The following is a 20909-nucleotide window of genomic DNA, read 5'->3' on the forward strand; positions in this document are numbered from 1 at the left end:
ATTAGCATATCAAGAAAAGGTTCTCTAAACGACCTATTACCCTAATCTTCTGAATCAACTAATTAACTCTAAACACATGCAAAAGATACCTGAGGCTTTTATAAACTCCCTGCCTGGTTCATTACTCAAAACCCCCATCATGGGTAAGACTAGCGACCTGACAGATGTCAAGAAGGCCATCATTGACACCCTCAAGCAAGAGGGTAAGACCCAGAAAGACATTTCTCAACAAATAGGCTGTTCCCAGAGTGCTGTATCAAGGCACCTCAATGGTAAGTCTGTTGGAAGGAAACAATGTGGCAGAAAACGCTGTACAACGAGAAGAGGTGACCGGACCCTGAGGAAGATTGTGGAGAAGGACCGATTCCAGACCTTGGGGAACCTGAGGAAGCAGTGGACTGAGTCTGGTGTGGAAACATCCAGAGCCACCGTGCACAGGCGTGTGCAGGAAATGGGCTACAGGTGCCGCATTCCCCAGGTAAAGCCACTTTTGAACCATAAACAGCGGCAGCACTGGACTGTTGCTAAGTGGTCCCAAGTACTTTTTTCTGATGAAAGCAAATTTTGCATGTCATTCGGAAATCAAGGTGCCAGAGTCTGGAGGAAGACTGGGGAGAAGGAAATGCCAAAATGCCTGAAGTCCAGTGTCAAGTACCCACAGTCAGTGATGGTGTGGGGTGCCATGTCAGCTGCTGGTGTTGGTCCACTGTGTTTCATCAAGGGCAGGGTCAATGCAGCTAGCTATCAGGAGATTTTGGAGCACTTCATGCTTCCATCGGCTGAAATGCTTTATGGAGATGAAGATTTCATTTTTCAGCACGACCTGGCACCTGCTCACAGTGCCAAAACCACTGGTAAATGGTTTACTGACCATGGTATTACTGTGCTCAATTGGCCTGCCAACTCTCCTGACCTGAACCCCATAGAGAATCTGTGGGATATTGTGAAGAGAAAGTTGAGAGACGCAAGACCCAACACTCTGGATGAGCTTAAGGCCGCTATTGAAGCATCCTGGGCCTCCATAACATCTCAGCAGTGTCACAGGCTGATTGCCTCCATGCCACGCCGCATTGAAGCAGTCATTTCTGCCAAAGGATTCCCGACCAAGTATTGAGTGCATAACTGAACATTATTATTTGATGGTTTTTTTGTTTGTTATTAAAAAACACTTTTATTTGATTGGACGGGTGAAATATGCTAATTTATTGAGACAGGTTTTTTGGGTTATCAGGAGTTGTATGCCAAAGTCATCAGTATTAAAACAATAAAAGACCTGACAAATTTCAGTTGGTGGATAATGAATCTATAATATATGAAAGTTTAATTGTAATCATTACATTATGGTAAATAATGAAATTTAACACTATATGCTAATTTTTTGAGAAGGACCTGTACATTCTACTCGGGGGATAGCTCCTTCTTGGGCAGAGAGGGCAGGTGCTTCTCTAGAACAAATTTGTAAGGCTGCGACATGGGCCAGTGCCAACACCTTTTGTAAACACTATAAACTTAATGTTTTGTCTGGTCAACATACTGCATTTGGGAGAAAGGTTCTCCAAGCGGTAATCCCACCCTGAGGAGGTGCTTTGGTACTCTCCAGGGTGCTGTCAGGATGACGTCCTGGAAAATAGGTATTAAGCTTACCGTTAATGATGTTTCCAGGAGTCCATCCTGACAGCACTAGTAGTTCCCTCCCTCTAATATTTATATAATGTTTTGTTAAACCTGGCACGTATGTAACATGTTCCTAACGTATGATGTAATATGTTTGGATTCAATGTAATATGTTTTGTTGTCATCATTAAACTTGTTCCTCTGCATATCCTTGTAGCGGTTCTTGTTACAACACTGAGGATTGGGGTGAGACATGACCTTTTAAACTCGTGTGTTTCCTGTCCCAGCAAGGGGAGGAGGACGTCCTCCAGGGTGCTGTCAGGATGGACTCCTGGAAACATCATTAACGGTAAGCTTAATACCTATTTTTTTTTTACGGCTCTACATTGTAAACTTCTGTGAAGCACTTGGAGGTTCAAAGTGCTCACCACACATCTAGATTAGTTCCTTAGAGGGTCTACTTTCCAAAATGGTGTCACTTGTGGGGGTTTCCACTGTTTAGGCACGTCAGGGGCTCTCCAAACACGACATGGGTTCCAATCTCAATTCCAGCCAATTTTGCATTGAAAAGTCAAATGGCACTCCTTCCCTTCCGAGCTCTGCCATGCGCCCAAACAGTGGTTTACCCCAACATGTGGGGTATCGGCGTACTCAGGACAAATTGTACAACAACTTTTTTTTTTTTTGGTCCAATTTCTCCTGTTACCCTTGGTAAAATAAAACAAATTGGATCTGAAGTAAAAATTTTGTGAAAAAAAAGTTAAATGTTCAATTTTTTATAAAACATTCCAAAAATTCCTGTGAAGCACCTGAAGGGTTAATAAACTTTTTGAATGTGGTTTTGAGTACCTTGAGGGGTGCAGTTTTTAGAATGGTGTCACTTTTGGGCATTTTCTGTCATATAGACCCCTCAAAGTCACTTCAAGTGTGAGGTGGTCCGTAAAAAAAAATGGTTTTGCAAATTTTGTTGCAAAAATGAGAAATCGCTGGTCAACTTTGAACCCTTATAACTCCCTAACAAAAAAAAATTGTTTCCAAATTTGTGCTGATGTAAAGCAGACATGTGGGAAATGTTGTTTATTAACTATATTATGAGATATAACTCTCTACTTTAAGGGCATAAAAACTAAAAGTTTGAAAATTGCTAAATTTTCATAATTTTCGACAAATTTTTGTATTTTTCACAAATAACTGCAAGTCATATCGAAGAAGTTTTACCACTATCTTGAAGTACAATTTGTCACGAGAAAACAATGTCAGAATCACCAGGATCCATTGAAGCGTTTGAGTTATGACCTCATAAAGTGACAGTGGTCAGAATTCTAAAAATTGGCCCTGTCACTTAGGTGAAAACAGGCTTCGGGGTGAAGGGGTTAAGTATGTGACAGCAGCCAAACATAAAAACCCACTATAAATAGTAAATCAAACTCCACTTTATCACCCCCTTAGTTAAGGGAAAAATAATAAAATAAAAAAATGTTTTTAAATCCATTTTCCCGTTAGGGTTGGGGTCAGGGTTAGGGTTGGGGTTAGGGTTTGGATTACATTTACGGTTGGGTTAGGGGTGTGTTAGGGTTAGGGGTGTGTTGGGATTAGGGTTAAGGGTATGTTCGGGTTAGGGGTGTGGTTAGGGTTATTAGGGTTAGGGGTGTGTTGGGTTAGGGTTGGAATTACAATTGAGGGGTTTCCACTGTTTAGGCATATCAGAGGCTCTGCAAATGTAACGTGACGCCCGCAGACCATTCCATCAAAGCCTGCATTCCAAAACACCACTTCCCTTCCGAGCCCCGACGAGTGCCCAAACAATAGTTTTCTCCCACATATGGGGTATCAGTGTACTCAGGAAAAATTGGACAACAACTTTTGGGGCCAATTTCTCCTGTTACCCTTGGGAAAATACAAAACTGGGGGCTAAAAAACTCATTTTTGTGGGAAAAAATGTATATTATTTTCACTGCTCTGCGTTTATAAACTGTAGTGAAATAATTGGGGGTTCAAAGTTCTCACAACACATCTAGATAAGTTCCTTAGGTGGTTTAGTTTCCAAAATGGGGTCACTTGTGGGGGGTTTCCACTGTTTAGGCCCATCAGGGGCTCTCCAAACGCGACATGGCGTCTGATCTCAATTCTAGCCAATTCTGCGTTGAAATAGTAAAATGGCGCTCTTCCCTTCCAAGCTGTGCCGTGCACCCAAACAGTGGTTTACCCCCACATATGGTGTATCGGCATAGTCAGGACAAATTGGACAACTTTTGCTGTCCAATTTCTCCTGTTACTCTTGGGAAAATAAAACAAATTGGATCTGAATTAATTTTTTTGTTAAAAAAATAAAGTTCACTTTTTTTAAAACATTCCAAAAATTCCTGTGAATCACCTGCAGGGTTAATAAACTTCTTAAATGTGGTTTTGAGCACCTTGAGGGGTGCAGTTTTTAGACTGGTGTCACTTTTTGATATTTTCTATCATATAGACTCCTCAAAGAGACTTCAAATGTGATGTGGTCCCTAAAAAAAATTGTGTAGTAAAAATGAGAAATCGCTGGTCAAATTTTAACCCTTATAACTCCCTAACAGAAAAAAAAAATTGGATAAAAAATTGTGCTGATGTAAAGTAGACATGTGGGAAATGTTAGTTTTTAAGTATTTTGTGTAACATATCTCTGTGGTTAAAGGGTATGAAAATTCAAAGTTGGAAAAATGCGAAATTTTCGCCGAATTTCCATTTTTTTTTTCTTTCACAAATAAACGCAAGTAATATCAAAGAAATTTTTCCACTATCATAAAGTACAATCTGTCACGAGAAAACATTGTCAGAATCACTGGGATCCATTGAAGCGTTCTAAAGTTATAACTTCATAAATGAACAGTGGTCAGAATTAGTCATTAACGTGCAAACCACCCTTGGGGGTAAAGGGTTTAAAAAAAAGTCTCCATTGCCTCTTCCAAATGCTTAAAATATAAATTTATCACACGTCAGCTCTGCACTATTATACATATTCTAAATTATTATAAATACTATTTAAAAGTATATTTCTTGTTGAAACTCATGTGATAGAAAATATTGACCTTTACGACAGTTTATATACTGTGTGCAGAATTATTAGGCAAGTTGTATTTTAGAGGATTATTTTTATTATTGATCAACAACTATGTTCTCAATCAATCCAAAAGACTCATAAATATCAAAGCTTAATATTTTTTGAAGTTGGAGTGTTTTTTTTTTTTAATATTTGGCTATCTTAGGAGGATATCTGTTTGTGCAGGTAAGTATTACTGTGCAGAATTAGGCAACTTAATAAAAACCAAATATATTCCCATCTCACTTGTTTATTTTCACCAGGTAAACCAATATAACTGCACAAAATTTTGAAATAAACATTTCTGACATGCAACAACAAAACCCCCAAAAATGTTATGATGACACTCAACAGCCTTCCAACCATAGATTGTCAGTTGTTTGATCTGTTTACGATCAACATTGCGTGCAGCAGCCACCACAGCCTCCCAGACACCATTCCGAGTGGTGTACTGTTTTCCTTCCCTGTAGATCTCACATTTTATGAGGGACCACAGGTTCTCTATGGGGTTCAGATCAGGTGAGCAAGAGGACCATGTCATTATTTTTTCTTCTTTGAGACCTTTACTCGCCAGCCATGCTGTGGAGTAGTTGGAGGCATGTGATGGGCATTGTCCTGCATGAAAATCATGTTTTTCTTGAACGATATCGACTTCTTCTTGTACCACTGCTTGAAGGAGTCTTCCAGAAACTGGCAGTAGGTCTGGGAGTTGAGCTTCACTCCATCCTCAACCCGAAAAGGTTCCACAAGTTCATCTTTGATACCAGCCCATACCAGTACCCCACCTCCACCTTGCTGGCGTCTGAGTTGGAGTGGAGCTCTCCGCCCTTTACTGATCCATAAAGATCCACACAACAGAATGACTACAGGGTCAAAATAACGTATCAAAATTTATAATTAAACATATTAAATCCAACAACAAATCAAATGACAACGTATAATAGAGAGCATGCAAAGAGTAGAATAATGCCTTAGGGAATGCTGCACATGTCAGAACAGATCCAGACACTGGAGGGTTAAATGAAGAAAAAACGAGCTATAGCCTCGCATATGGGCAGAAACAGTTTCATCATGTAAGGCCCAGGAAAAACCTAGGGTTAACAGCTATTAATGCCCTACCATATCTGTGCTCAATGCCAGAGTGAATCACCATGGCACCATGCTGGAATCCGGTAACCGCCGCATGATCACATCAAAACCATAATTACCTGTAGATAGGCGATACCAGGCACCAATCCCCCAATGACCCGGTCCGTCCGCCCCGACGCGCGTTTCGGACCGACCTTCCTAAGGGGGCCTGCTATCCTATGTAATGTCCCACCTTATATACCTATACGGCAAGATGCCGGCCAAAACAGCGTGGTTGTAAACCGGAAGTCGCGGACCCGATCCAGAAGTGACGCGCGCATCTCCCAGGAAACCATGACGCCGGCCGACGTCAGCGTCACATGACGGCAGGTCCTGTAAGGACACCAACCGCCATGACAAGACGCCAAAGGCCGGCCGGGGGCACAGCGCCAGAGAGAAAGGCGCGTACAGGTACAGGTGCGCCACCTGGCACAGCAGTGCAGACATAGATGTAATCAATCGGTGCAGTCTCTTATTAAACCCAAAATACCATAACCAAATAAACAATGTCACAAATACACAATTAAAAGACTTAAATTAAAACAGAACAAAACAAACCAAATATTGCACCAAAACAAACATCTAACAATATTAAACTAAATCACAGATAACTTAATATATATCAAGACAATAGGACATTATAGCATAGGACGATATCCGTTCATTCTCATAATGTCTTTAATAGGATTAACTCCGTCATTTGTCCATTAGCATCTTGACACCAGAACGTCAGTAGGATAGGAATATAAAGGAGACATACAGGAACTATAATAAAAATCTAAAAAATTGTAAAAACAAAACGCAGGGTAACAATAACAGCATCCATAGCGCCAAATATCCAGATAGTCACTAATCAAATGGGTAATACACAGAGGATAAAAATTCATAGGAATGGGGCAAAGCTCACATTTTTGTTAAGCCCAGATGGATGGACCGTATTCAAGGTCCAAATCCATCTGGACTCCAATTGGGCCAAACGCTTTGAGATCCCACCACTGCGGATACCGGCATCTATTTTATCAATCCCCCGAAATCTGAGGAGGGCACCTGTTGTGAATTCTGTTCTTGGGCTCCCTCCGGTGGTTATAAGTGGTACTGCTGCTGGCTTTGGATCGCAGCATTTATCAGGTGTGTCCACTTAGTGCAATTCTGACTGGACTATTTAGTCTTGCTAGATTCTTTAGTTAGTGCCAGTTGTCAATTGTTCCTGGAGGATTCACATCTCTGCCTGGTTTCTCCTGCTATGCTGTCCAAATCAACCAAGATAAGTTCTGGCTTTGCTTTTGCAGTCCACATGCTGTGGGCTTAATAGTTCAGTGCATTTCTATGTTTTGTCTTGTCCAGCTTGGTCTGTGTAAGGATTTATTCAGCCAAACTGGTATCTCAGGAGATGCAGATTTACCCCTCCATATCTTTAGTAGATGTGGAGACTTTAGTATTTTCTGCGGTGGATATTTTCTAGTGTTTTAATACCGACCGCACAGTACTCTGTCCTGTCCTTTCTATTTAGCTAGAATTGGCCTCCTTTGCTAAATCTTGTTTTCAGTCTGCGTATGTAATTTCCCTCTCCTCTCACAGTCAATATTTGTGGGGGGCTGTCTATCCTTTGGGGATTTTCTCTGAGGCAAGATAGTTTTCCCGTTTCTATCTTTAAGGGGTATTTAGTCCTCCGGCTGTGACGAGATGTCTAGGCAGTGGTAGGTACATTCCACGGCTACTTCTAGTTGCGGTCAGTACAGGTACCACCTTCTCCAGAGGACGCCTCATGCTGCTCCTAGGCCACCAGATCATAACAGGCACCGTCACTGTTATGATACTCTTTGAAATGGCGGGGAAGAGTTTTTAACATGGATGTGTCAGATTCAGTAGCTGCTGCCATAATACCACGTACGTGCTCCCTGACCCGTATTTTAAACTGCCGTGTCGTCATACTTACATAGATTTTACCACACGGGCATACGGCATAATATATTATATTTCTATCAATACACGTAATCCATTTTTTGATATTAAACTGACGTGATCCCTCAGCATTCTTAAATGTGTTACATCTATCAATATTGGAACACGCAACACAATGGCCACAGGGAGCACACCCATATTTCCCCGCCATATCATCCAAAAAGGTTGTAGTTCTCTCACTTACATAGTGACTGTACCAAATGGTCACGCAGATTTTTGGATCGCCTTGCTGTGACGGATGCCCTCTCAGGGAGAAATCTAGAAATTACCGGATCCGCTTTTAAAATGTGCCAAGATCTCTCCAGCGCCCTTCTCATATGAGGAAAGTGAGAGTGAAATTTAGTAACGAATCGGACAACTTCCTCATTTTTTACCTCTCCTAGTGTCATAGAGCAGTGTATGCCGAGTGGAAAATCTTGCTCTATTATAAGCCTTCTTTATCTTACGGTTGCTATAACCGCGCTCAATTAGTCGGCCCTTAAGATCCTCTGCTTGTCTATAAAAATCTGCATCTGTTGAACTCAACCTCCGAAGACGTAAAAATTGTCCGGTGGGAACGGATTGGACCATATGGGCAGGATGGGAGGATGTAGCATGTTAGTGGCTGTTGGTTTTCGGAAGATATCAGTCTGTATCTCACCATGTGTATCCCATCTGAGCATGACATCCAGGAACTCCACGGCGTTAGTATCATATTTAAAGGTAACATATATATTCAATGTGTTATCATTAAGTGACGCCATGAAGTCCCGGAGGTCCACTTCGGACCCCTGCCAGATCAGAAATATATCGTCGATGTACTGCGTCCAGGAGAGGACGCGGCACATCGGCGATGACTGATCTGGCAGGGAGAGGTCCCTCTCCCACAGCCCCAAGAACAAGTTAACATACGCTGGGGCAAAAGCCGCCCCCATAGCTGTTCCTTGGAGCTGTAGGAAGAAGGACCCCTTAAAGACGAAAAAATTGTGCGTCAAAGTAAAACCCAACAGCTGGATAACCAATTCTACAATGTCTTTTGGCAAAACAGAGCCACATAGTTCACAGTGGATCCCAGTAAACAATTAAAGGGTCCCCTGTGCATGCAATAAGGACTGACCGCCCCTATCATAAATATAAATACATAAAGATCCGCACAACAGAATGACTACAGGGCCAAAATAACGTAACATACACCGTCACAATCCTCGGTTTCGTCAATTAGTGACCAATCGGAGATGTCTGGTCCGTCCATGACTACTAGATCAGGAGTGTCTCTGAGGAGACAGAGGGATCACAACTTTCATCTATATAGATGATATGAATATCGTTCACCTAACTACCAGAGACGTAACAATAAGGTAATCAACCTGAGTAAACATAGATTTACGGAAATTGATTTGGCCCTTTTAGAAAAGGGTCTATCCTTCTCGCCAGCGGCACCCTTTGATGTGTTTACGGCTGTAAAAGACTTGCATTTGTTTGCGCGTTCTTTAATTTTTAAGAAACATTTTTTTTGACGGTAAAATTGTTGAATTGTTCCCAACAGAAGAAGAACAAATAGCACTACGCACCTTAGAGGAATTGGCTATTGAACACAACACACCAGAGGGAGGTAAGGTGCCATCAACAATCCGCCCTAAATCCAAGAAGTTTCCTCCCCTGACATCGTGTCCAAATGTGGACCTCTTTGTTCAGATTGTAACCAAGGAATTTAGAGAAATTCCACGGTATATCCATTGTGATAATCTGTCTAAGAGGGAGAGGGAGCGTCTGCGCGTCCTTCAGGAGTTACCTGATGTGTTTAAACCGGCAGACAAGGGGGGTAATATTGTGGTATGGCCTAAGACCCTCTATGAAAAGGAGGCCTTTCGCCAATTACACAATACCACATGTTATAAAAAGCTTACATTTTAACCCCTTGTCCGCCTACTCTGCACAGTTATCATCTATTATCAACAAGGCAAGGGAGGTTGGGACAATTACTAAGGAGTTGGCAGCGGCACTGCTGGTGACAGAGCCTACTGTCCCCACCTTCTATCTGTTACCTAAAATCCATAAGGACGCGCAGATGCCCCCTGGTCGTCCCATAGTGTCAGGGAGGGGTGGCTTCTTGGAAAACATCAATAAATGGATCGACTCAAAATTACAGCCTTTAGTCGAGGGTTTGCCATCGTTTTTAAAGGACACTGGCGAGTTATTAAGACAGGTGGCCGGTATATGTTTGGATGAGGATATGATGCTGGTTACGGGGGACATTGAGTCCCTTTATACCAGCATCAGACACGAAGATGGACTAAGGGCGGTTACATTTTATTTGGGTACATCTGACATGCCAAAAGACATTATAGAATTGGTGATCCAGCTGTTGGGTTTTACTTTGACGCACAATTTTTTCGTCTTTAAGGGGTGCTTCTTCCTACAGCTCCAAGGAACAGCTATGGGGGCGGCTTTTACCCCAGCGTACGCCAACTTGTTCTTGGGGCTGTGGGAGAGGGACCTCTCCCTGCCAGATCAGTCATCGCCGATGTGCCGCGTCCTCTCCTGGACGCGGTACATCGACGATAAATTTCTGATCTGGCAGGGGTCCGAAGTGGACCTCCGGGACTTCATGGCGTCACTTAATAATAACACATTGAATATATATGTTACCTTTAAATATTGATACTAACGCCGTGGAGTTCCTGGATGTCATGCTCAGACGGGATACACATGGTGAGATACAGACTGATATCTTCCGGAAACCAACAGCCACTAACATGCTACATCCTCCCATCCTGCCCATATGGTCCAATCCGTTCCCACCGGACAATTTTTACGTCTTCGGAGGTTGAGTTCAACAGATGCAGATTTTTATAGACAAGCAGAGGATCTTAAGGGCCGACTAATTGAGCGCGGTTATAGCAACCGTAAGATAAAGAAGGCTTATAATAGAGCAAGATTTTCCATCCACTCGGCATACACTGCTCTGACACTAGGAGAGGTAAAAGAAATGAGGAAGTTGTCCGATTCGTTACTAAATTTCACTCTCACTTTCCTCATATGAGAAGGGCGCTGGAGAGATCTTGGCACATTTTAAAAGCGGATCCGGTAATTTCTAGATTTCTCCTTGAGAGGGCATCCGTCACAGCAAGGCGATCCAAAAATCTGCATGACCATTTGGTACATAGTCACTATGTAAGTGAGAGAACTACAACCTTTTTGGATGATATGGCGGGGAAATATGGGTGTGCTCCCTGTGGCCATTGCGTTGCGTGTTCCCTCAGCATTCTTAAATGTGTTACATCTATCAATATTGGATCACGTCAGTTTAATATCAAAAAATGGATTACGTGTATTGATAGAAATATAATATATTATGCCGTATGCCCGTGTGGTAAAATCTATGTAAGTATGACGACACGGCAGTTTAAAATACGGGTCAGGGAGCACGTACGTGGTATTATGGCAGCAGCTACTGAATCAGACACATCCATGTTAAAAACTCTTCCCCGCCATTTCAAAGAGTATCAGAACTGTGACGGTGCCCTCCTCAGATTTCGGGGGATTGATAAAATAGATGCCGGTATCCGCGGTGGTGGGATCTCAAAGCGTTTGGCCCAATTGGAGTCCAGATGGATTTGGATCTTGAATACGGTCCATCCATCTGGGCTTAATGAAAATGTGAGCTTTGCCCCATTCCTATGAATTTTCATCCTCTGTGTATTACCCATTTGATTAGTGACTATCTGGATATTTGGCGCTGTGGATGCTGTTATTGTTACCCTGCGTTTTGTTTTTAAAATTTTTTATATTTTTATTATAGTTCCTGTATGTCTCCTTTATATTCCTATCCTACTGAAGTTCTGGTGAAAAGATGCTAATAGACAAATGACGGAGTTAATCCTATTAAAGACATTATGAGAATGAACGGATATCGTCCTATGCTATAATGTCCTATTGTCTTGACATATATTAAGTTATCTGTGATTTAGTTTAATATTGTTAGATGTTTGTTTTGGTGCAATATTTGGTTTGTTTTGTCCTGCTTTAATTTAAGTCTTTTAATTGTGTATTTGTGACATTATTTGGTTATGGTATTTTTAGTTTAATAAGAGACTGCACCGATTGGTTACATCTATGTCTGCACTGCTGTGCCAGGTGGCGCACTCGTACCTGTACGTGCCTTTCTCCTGGCGCTGTTCCCCCGGGTGGCCTTCGGCGTCTTGTCATGGCGGTTGGTGTCCTTACAGGACTTGCCGTCATGTGACGCCGATGTCGGCCGGCGTCATGGTTGCCGGGGAGATTCGCGAGTCACTTCCAGGTCTGGTCCGCGACTTCCGGTTTACAACCACGCTGTTTGGGCCGGCATCTTGCGGTGTAGGTATATAAGGTGGGACATTACATAGGATAGCAGGCCCCCTTAGGAAGAAGGAAGGTCCGAAACGCGCGTCGTGGCGGACGGACTGGGTCATTGGGGGATTGGTGCCTGGTATCGCCTATCTACAGGTAATTATGGTTTTGATGTGATAGTGCGGCGGTTACCGGATTCCAGCATGGTGCCGTGGTGATTCACTCTGGCATTGAGAACAGATATGGTAGGGCATTAATAGCTGTTAACCCTAGGTTTTTCCTGGGTCTTACATGATGAAACTGTGTTTCTGCCCATATGTAGGCTATAGCTCGTTTTTTCTTCATTTAACCCTCCAATGTCCGGATCTGTTCTGACATATTCGGCATTCCATAATGCATTATTCTACTCTTTGCATACTCTCTCTTATACGTTGTCATTTGATTTATTGTTGGATTTAATATGTTGGTCGTTTTAGCCAATAAATTATAAATTTTGATACATTATTTTGACTCTGTAGTCATTCTGTTGTGCGGATCTTTATGTATTTATGATAGGGGCGGTCAGTCCTTATTGCATGCACAGGGGACCCTTTAATTGTTTACTGGGATCCACTGTGAACTATGTGGCTCTGTTTGCTAGGGATTGTATATATACCTTTGCTGATCCAGCCTCTGACCCATCCATCTGGCCCATCAAGAGTCACTCTCATTTCATCGGTCCATAAAACCTTTGAAAAGTCAGTCTTAAGATATTTCTTGGCCCAGTCTTGACTTTTTATCTTATGTTTCTTGTTCAAAGGTGGTCGTTTTTCAGCCTTCCTTACCTTGGCCATGTCCCTGAGTATCGCACACCTTGTGCTTTTTGTTACTCCAGTAACGTTGCAGCTCTGAAATATTGCAAAACTGGTGGCAAATGGTGTCTTGGCAGCTTCATGCTTGATTTTCCTCAATTTTGGGCCTTTTTTGCCCAGCACACTTCTTGCGACCCTGTTGGCTATTTGCCATGAAACGCTTGATTGTTCAGTGATCACGCTTCCAAAGTTTGGCAATTTCAAGACTGCTGCATCCCTCTGCAAGACATCTCACAATTTTGGACTTTTCACAGCCTGTCAAATCTCTTCTGACCCATTTTGCCAAAGGAAAGAAAGTTGCCTAATATTTAAGTACAACTTATATAGGGTTTTGATGTCATTAGACAACATCCCTACTCATTACAGAGATGCACTTCACCTGATTTACTTAATTGGTAGTTGGCTCTAAAGCCTGAACAGATTGGAGTAGGACAACATGTATAAAAAGTATCATGTGATTAAAATAAAACTTGCCTAATTCTGCACACAGTGTATTGCCAAGAGCCACTGACACCCACACTCTAATAACCCCTAAGAGGTTTTACCATTAGTTACACTTTTTTTTATATTTTAAAAAACTGTTCAGCTTGATTATTTCAGTAGATGTGTTATTGTCTATAGTCACAGTTTTGCCTATCATCCTTTAACTTCTTTAACCCCTCTACATCTGGACTTACACACAGACCCCTAGGCTTGGGCCACGTTGAAACTTGCTTTTCTGTAGTATGAAATGGCAAGAAGAATAGTCAGGTAGTCGGGCCACAACTGGGAGGGCAGAGAAAAAATACAAAGTCCGAAGACTCAAGAGTAGTCAGCCAGGGTCACAACAGGAAACAAATGCACAAGCTGGGAGCTGAGTACAGAGGACAGAACCAGAGTAGAACAAGCATTTATCTCGCAGCTTCCAGCAATATGTTTCGAGCTTTAGTAGGGTGCGATGATTTCCAATTGGCTGAAGTAGGGAGCAGATTATTTTAACTAGACAGCGTACACACCCAAACTGCCAGAATGGATGATACCACAGGTCGCAGGCACCTTAATCTTAGTGGCTGCACAGAATCTGCACCCCCCAGAGCTTCTGGTTCTGATGTCTCCTCCATTACCAGCACCCCCTGCAGAATGAATAAGCAGACGTCACATCCCTGAGGAGATGGGACACAGCATTTGTAAAAGCCCTAATATGACAAAACGTCAGAAAATCAGAGCAGTAGAAATCCCCATAAGTTTACTCCGTTTTGGACAGTCTAACCCTCAATGAGTTAGTCTATAGGAGTAGCGACACTTTTGACTCCACAGCCACTTTCTGGTAATTAGCACAGTGGATGTTGGAAAGTAAAAATTGAAAATATACCACTCTATTACTCAACACACAGTGCCCGGATTGTGCTCCAGAAACACACGCACCATAAATTAAGTAGGTTCTTCTCGCTATAGTATTTCCAAATACATTAAAATGGTAGAACTCCGGCTCATGATAGATAAATTAACGTTTTCTTGTGCTGAAACAAGAAAATCCACAATTTCGGATAATAGGCCCATATGATTACAGATAGGTTTAAATCATCAACATTTCGGTGCGAATCTGTCTTTCTAAAGATACATCTGTTCAAAAAAATATCAAAATATTTTTCCAAAGCTGCAGTGTGAAGCAAATAAAGAAGAGGGGCAATAGATTGTGTGTCATGGAGCTATGAGGTGGCAAAAAACCCAGTGTATGGCGATATTTACCCTGGTTACCATTGTAAAAGTTAAAAAAAAAAACAAAAAAAAAAAACAGTACATACATGTCTGTCACGTCCCCCGCCGGCGTCCAGTGCAGGGCCGCGCTGCCGAGAGCTGTGTCAGCGCCTGCAGTAACAGCGGTGACGTCACCGCTGTGCTCTGCTTTACGGCCAGCGCTGACGCAGTGCAGGAAGCTCTCGGCAGCAGCGCGTGGACGCTGGGGGATGTGACAGACATCAGAATGTGAGTATGTAGTGTGTTTTTTTTTTTTTTACTTTTACAATGGTAACCAGGGTAAATATCGGGTTACTAAGCGCGGCCCTGCGCTTAGTAACCCGATGTTTACCCTGGTTACAAGTGAACACCTCACTGGATCGGCGTCACACACGCCGATCCAGCGATGACAGCGGGTCATCAGCGACGAAATAAAGTTCTGGACTTCTAGCTCCGACCAGCGACATCACAGCAGGATCCAGATCGCTGCTGCGTGTCAAACACAACGAGATCGCTATCCAGGACGCTGCAACATCACGGATCGTTGTCGTTCTCGTTGCAAAGTTGGTGAGTGTGAAGGTACCTTTAACTCCACATTGGGGGAAAAAAATTCCTTCCCAACTCCACATACGGCAATCAGACTAGTTCCCTGGATCAACGCCCTATCAAGGAATCTAGTGTATATACCCTGTAACATTATACTTTTCAAGAAAAGCATCCAGTCCCCTCTTAAATTTAAGTAACGAATCACTCATTACAACATCATACGGCAGAGAGTTCCATAGTCTCACTGCTCCTACAGTAAAGAATCTGCGTCTGTTATTATGCTTAAACCTTTTTTCCTCCAGACGTAGAGGATGCCCCCTTGTCCCTGTCTCAGGTCTATGATTAAAAAGATCATCAGAACGGTCTTTGTACTGTCCCCTCATATATTTATACATTAAAATAAGATCACCCCTTAGTCTTCATTTTTCCAAACTAAATAGCCCCAAGTGTAATAACCTATCTTGGTATGGCAGACCCCCCAGTCCTCTAATAACCTTGGTCGCTCTTCTCTGCACCCGCTCCAGTTCAGCTATGTCTTTCTTATACACCGGAGACCAGAACTGTGCACAGTATTCTAAGTGTGGTCGCACTAGTGACTTGTATAGAGGTAAAATTATGTTCTCCTCATGAGCATCTATGCCTCTTTTAATGCATCCCATTATTTTATTTGCCTTTTGTAGCAGCTGCCTGACACTGGCCACTGAATGAGTTTGTCATCCACCCATATACCCAGGTCTTTTTAATTGACGGTTTTGCCCAGAGTATTAGAATGAAGCAGATAGTTATACATCTTATTACTTCTACCCAAGTGCATGATCTTACATTTATCCCCATTAAATCTCATTTGCCATTTATCAGCCCAAGCTTCTAATTAGTTTACATAAATCATCCTGTAATATAAAATTGTCCTCCCCTGTATTGATTACTCTGCAGAGTTTAGTGTCATCTGCAAATATTGAAATACTACTCTGAATGTCCCCTACAAAGTCATTAATAAAAATGTTAAAAAGAAGAGGGCCCAATACTGACCCCCGTGGTACCCCACTGCAAACCGCGACCCAGTCCGAGTGTGCTCCATTAATAACCACCCTTTGTTTCCTATCCCTGAGCCAGCTCTCAATCCACTTACACATATTTTCCCCTATCCCCATTATTCTCATTTTATGCAACAACCTTTTGTGTGGCACCGTATCAAAAGCTTTTAAAAAGTCCATATACACTACATCCACTGGGTTCCCTTGGTCCAGTCCGGAACTTACCTCTGGATTTTGCTGGATTGGTTTATGGGAGCCATGTTGCTTTCTAAAAAGCCATTGAGCCACTAATATTGTAGAAACCTGTTTTATCCATTGACAGATGATGGACCTGAGTGGGGACTTGTGTTTTTTGTAAGATAAGTAGAATTTTTTTATTGGTAGTATTTTTTGCTACATAACAACATTGTTTGGTGGCTCTTTATTCCATATTTGGGAGGCAGAATGAAGAAACAGTTGAACATATCATGCTCTCCTGGTTCATCCTATGAGGTTTTCTATTAGACTGAGAACTGTCATTTTCTTGGTGAATAATTCAAATGTTTTACATAATTTTCCATTTTCACTGACAGTTTAAATAGAAATGTTCAAAAATATTAAGTTTGAGGATATTTATTAATTGAAAAATAATTTGTTTTTTTGGCAGATAACTGTACTAGGAGATCAGAGGGACAGCTGACATCTTCAATTTTTAAATCAGATAATCTTGAAATGCCACAGGATACAATTGAAGTGAATGCCATTACTGCAGATATACCATCATCCCTTCACAGCAAAGATCTGTCATCTGATCCTTTGAAACAGGTCCTGTCTTCTGATTCATTACCGACTACTAAGGAAAATAAAATTAGTAAAATAAGCATTAAAAAACAAACTGCTCCTAAATCAAAGAAGTTGATTTCACCTTCAGAATATGGAAATATTTTTCCCCTTGAAAAGTCTTTTCTGAAACATCAAATAATTCACACAGCAGACAACAGATTTTCTTGTTCCAAGTGTGGGAAATGTTTTAACCAGAATTCAGATTTTGTTATACACCAGAGAATTCACACAGGGGCGAAGCCTTTTTCCTGTTCAGAATGTGGGAAATGTTTTAGCCATAAATCAGATTTGCTTAAGCACCAGAGAATTCACACAGGGGAGAAGCCTTTTTCCTGTTCAGAATGTGAGAAATGTTTTAACAGTAAAACGCATCTGGCTAGCCACCAGAGAACTCACACAGGGGAGAAGCCTTTTTCCTGTTCAGAATGTGGGAAATGTTTTAGCCATAAATCAGATTTGCTTAAGCACCAGAGAATTCACACAGGGGAGAAGCCTTTTTCCTGTTCAGAATGTGGGAAATGTTTTAACAGGAAATCAGGTTTTGTTATACACCAGAGAATTCACACAGGGGAGAAGCCTTTTTCCTGTTCAGAATGTGGGAAATGTTTTAACCGTAAAACGAATCTGGCTAGCCACCAGAGAACTCACACAGGGGAGAAGCCTTTTTCCTGTTCAGAATGTGGGAAATGTTTTAACAGTAAAACGCATCTGGCTAGCCACCAGAGAACTCACACAGGGGAGAAGCCTTTTTCCTGTTCAGAATGTGGGAAATGTTTTAGCCATAAATCAGATTTGCTTAAGCACCAGAGAATTCACACAGGGGAGAAGCCTTTTTCCTGTTCAGAATGTGGGAAATGTTTTAACAGGGAATCAGGTTTTGTTATACACCAGAGAATTCACACAGGGGAGAAGCCTTTTTCCTGTTCAGAATGTGGGAAATGTTTTAACCGTAAAACGCATCTGGCTAGCCACCAGAGAACTCACACAGGGGAGAAGCCTTTTTCCTGTTCAGAATGTGGGAAATGTTTTAACCATAAATCAGATTTGCTTAAGCACCAGAGAACTCACACAGGGGATAAGCCTTTTTCCTGTTCAGAATGTGGGAAATGTTTTAGCCATAAATCAGACTTGCTTAAGCACCAAAAAATTCACACGCGGGAGAAGCCTTTTTCCTGTTCAGAATGTGGGAAATGTTTTAACCAGAAATCAGGTTTTGTTATACACCAGAGAATTCACACAGGGGAGAAGCCTTTTTCCTGTTCAGAATGTGGGAAATGTTTTAACCAGAAATCAGGTTTTGTTATACACCAGAGAATTCACACAGGGGAGAAGCCTTTTTCCTGTTCAGAATGTGGGAAATGTTTTAGCCATAAATCAGATTTGCTTAAGCACCAGAGAATTCACACAGGGGAGCGGCCTTTTTCCTGTTCAGAATGTGAGAAATGTTTTAACAGTAAAACGCATCTGGCTAGCCACCAGAGAACTCACACAGGGGAGAAGCCTTTTTCCTGTTTAGAATGTGGGAAATGTTTTAACCAGAAAACACTTCTTGATAGACACCAGAGAACCCACACAGGGGAGAAGCCTTTTTCCTGTTCAGAATGTGGGAAATGTTTTAACAGTAAAACGCATCTAGCTAGCCACCAGAGAACTCACACAGGGGAGAAGCCTTTTTCCTGTTCAGAATGCGGGAAATGTTTTAACCAGAAAACACATCTTGATAGACACCAGAGAACCCACACAGGGGAGAAGCCTTTTTCCTGTTCAGAATGTGGGAAATGTTTTAACCGTAAAACGAATCTGGCTAGCCACCAGAGAACGCACACAGGGGAGAAGCTTTTTTCCTGTTCAGAATGTGGGAAATGTTTTAACCTTAAATCATATTTGCTTAAGCACCAGAGAATTCACACAGGGGAGAGGCCTTTTTCCTGTTCAGAATGTGGGAAATGTTTTAACCTGAAATCATATTTGCTTAAGCACCAGAGAATTCACACGGGGAGAAGCCTTTTTCATGTTCTTAAGGTCGGAAATCTTTTAGGCTAGGTTCACATTGCGTTAGGGCAATCCGTTTAGCGCTAGCGCAATGTTTTTTTCGGGGCCGCGTTTAGGGGTCGCGTTAACGTACCCGCTCTCGCAGATCCCTGATCTGCGAGAGCGGGGAACGGACCTTGGGCGCGCCGCGGCGCGTCACAAAAGAACGGCACACCGCTAGCGCGAGCCGAAAAAGGCACGCGCTAGCGATGCGCTACAGGCGAAATTTACATTGCTGTCAATGGGTGCGCTAACGGACCTGTTGCACGGCGTTAATTACTACATTTTCGCCGTGCAACGCTGTCTGTTAGCGTGCACACATTAACGCAATGTGAACCTAGCCTTACACTGAAATGGTATTTTCTTAAATGGGTTGTTTTCATGTTTGGCCTTATTAAAATAAAAAAATCTTCACCTTCCGTGCCAGTGCTGTTCCAGCGATATCGGCAATCGCGTTCCTGGGGCACATATGAGTTTGTTACATCAAATCAAGCCTGTGCCCAATCAGTCCCAGCTTCACTGTCCCTGCCCTCAGACGTATTGAACATCAACAGAAAGCCAGGGCTACAACTTCTCTTTGACTTACACTTGTTTGATTTTGCCTGAAGGTGAGAACAGTGAAGCCAGTGCTAATTGGAAGCAGGGCTCACGTGACATAATAACCTGAGCCCCTAAAATGCAACTGCTGACACCACTGGATCTGCTCCAGCATGGGAGGTTTTGTCACGATACTATAAATATGCCATATTTTGAGTTACTTCTAGAAGGTTCCATGGCTTTACAGACACGCTGTGGGCTTTCTGACCCCCCTCTCTTCCCCCCAGCTGCCTGTGGGTGAGTACACTTTTCCTCTGCGTGCCAGCTCTGTGTAATTCAACCACTGTGTAATTTAAACCACTCATCCCCCTCCCTCCGGATACAGCTGGTTGATGGCAGTTGTAGAAATGTGCTCTTTTGTTCATGTAAAAATTTAATAGTAGGGAATAACTTGACCCCAATTAGTGATAGAGATATAACAGTTGCATATTCTGAATGTTCACCAATTGACCTACACACCAGTGCGTTTTCTAATTTCCCATGCCAACAGAATCTGAGATAAAGACTTCTACTTAATCGGATCATACACCTACTTCAAGTTTAGACCTAAATGGAAGCTAACCTTGTGAGAAGACATGTAATACTTTCGTCATTACTCTACAAGGTTTTCAGCTTAAGCTACGAGGGATGTATTTTAATAATGTTCTGTCTCTTTGGAAAGTAGACGTGCATTCCTTAAACCACTCAGTGATTTCATGACCAGGGGTATAAGACAGTGCGACCTCATTTTGCTTCAGTCTTCGCCCAGGGAGCTAGCTAAGAGATGCTCTGTGATGCATTGTGATGTATCTCCCCTCCCCCACACCACATGGCCAGCCATGATATAAGACAAATGTAAATTTATTTTCATCTTTAATCCCTATTGTGTAATTTTCTGTACATACGATAATTGTCTTATTTTATAATATCTTGTATATACTTTTGTAAACACTGCCTAATTATTTTTGGAGTAAAAGTTATATTTACTAGTGTTGTTTTCCTTGCTCTAAAACGTACTCTAAGTCCTCCAACCTAAGCCAGTGCTACTGGTTAGGTTGGCTCCTGAACCGGTATTAATCGTAGTAATAGGAGCTGGTGGAAGTGTCCTGAGCTTTTGGGGAAGCTGGCAGCGACGGATGGCGTTGATAATTATTTTTCCTGCTTGAGTGGGAGTAGTTATATCGCCCTCGCTGCAGTGTGCCCAAGAGCCAGTACATGGCAAGGCAGCCTCACTGGTGACTAATT

The 20909-nt window shown here is 42.2% G+C and overlaps 2 protein-coding genes across 2 annotated transcripts in view; both read left to right on the plus strand.

Annotated features, from left to right (window-relative positions):
• LOC143767626 (uncharacterized) overlaps positions 1 to 20909 on the plus strand; it is a 498682-nt gene that overhangs the window by 102291 nt on the left and 375482 nt on the right. The gene's annotated exons all lie outside the window — the stretch shown is intronic.
• Positions 1836 to 20651, plus strand: LOC143767659 (uncharacterized). Its single transcript, XM_077256121.1, has 2 exons — positions 1836 to 1963; positions 16882 to 20651. The coding sequence occupies exon 2, from the start codon at positions 16947 to 16949 to the stop codon at positions 19098 to 19100; it is 2154 nt and encodes a 717-aa protein (XP_077112236.1). The 5' UTR covers positions 1836 to 1963; positions 16882 to 16946; the 3' UTR covers positions 19101 to 20651.

Source organism: Ranitomeya variabilis, chromosome 4 (genome assembly GCF_051348905.1).
Source record: "Ranitomeya variabilis isolate aRanVar5 chromosome 4, aRanVar5.hap1, whole genome shotgun sequence".
Taxonomy (NCBI): domain Eukaryota; kingdom Metazoa; phylum Chordata; class Amphibia; order Anura; family Dendrobatidae; genus Ranitomeya; species Ranitomeya variabilis.

Coding starts and splice junctions, on each gene's coding strand:
- LOC143767659 (XM_077256121.1), top strand. CDS start 16,947: ATGCCACAGGATACAATTGAAGTGAATGCCATTACTGCAGATATACCA.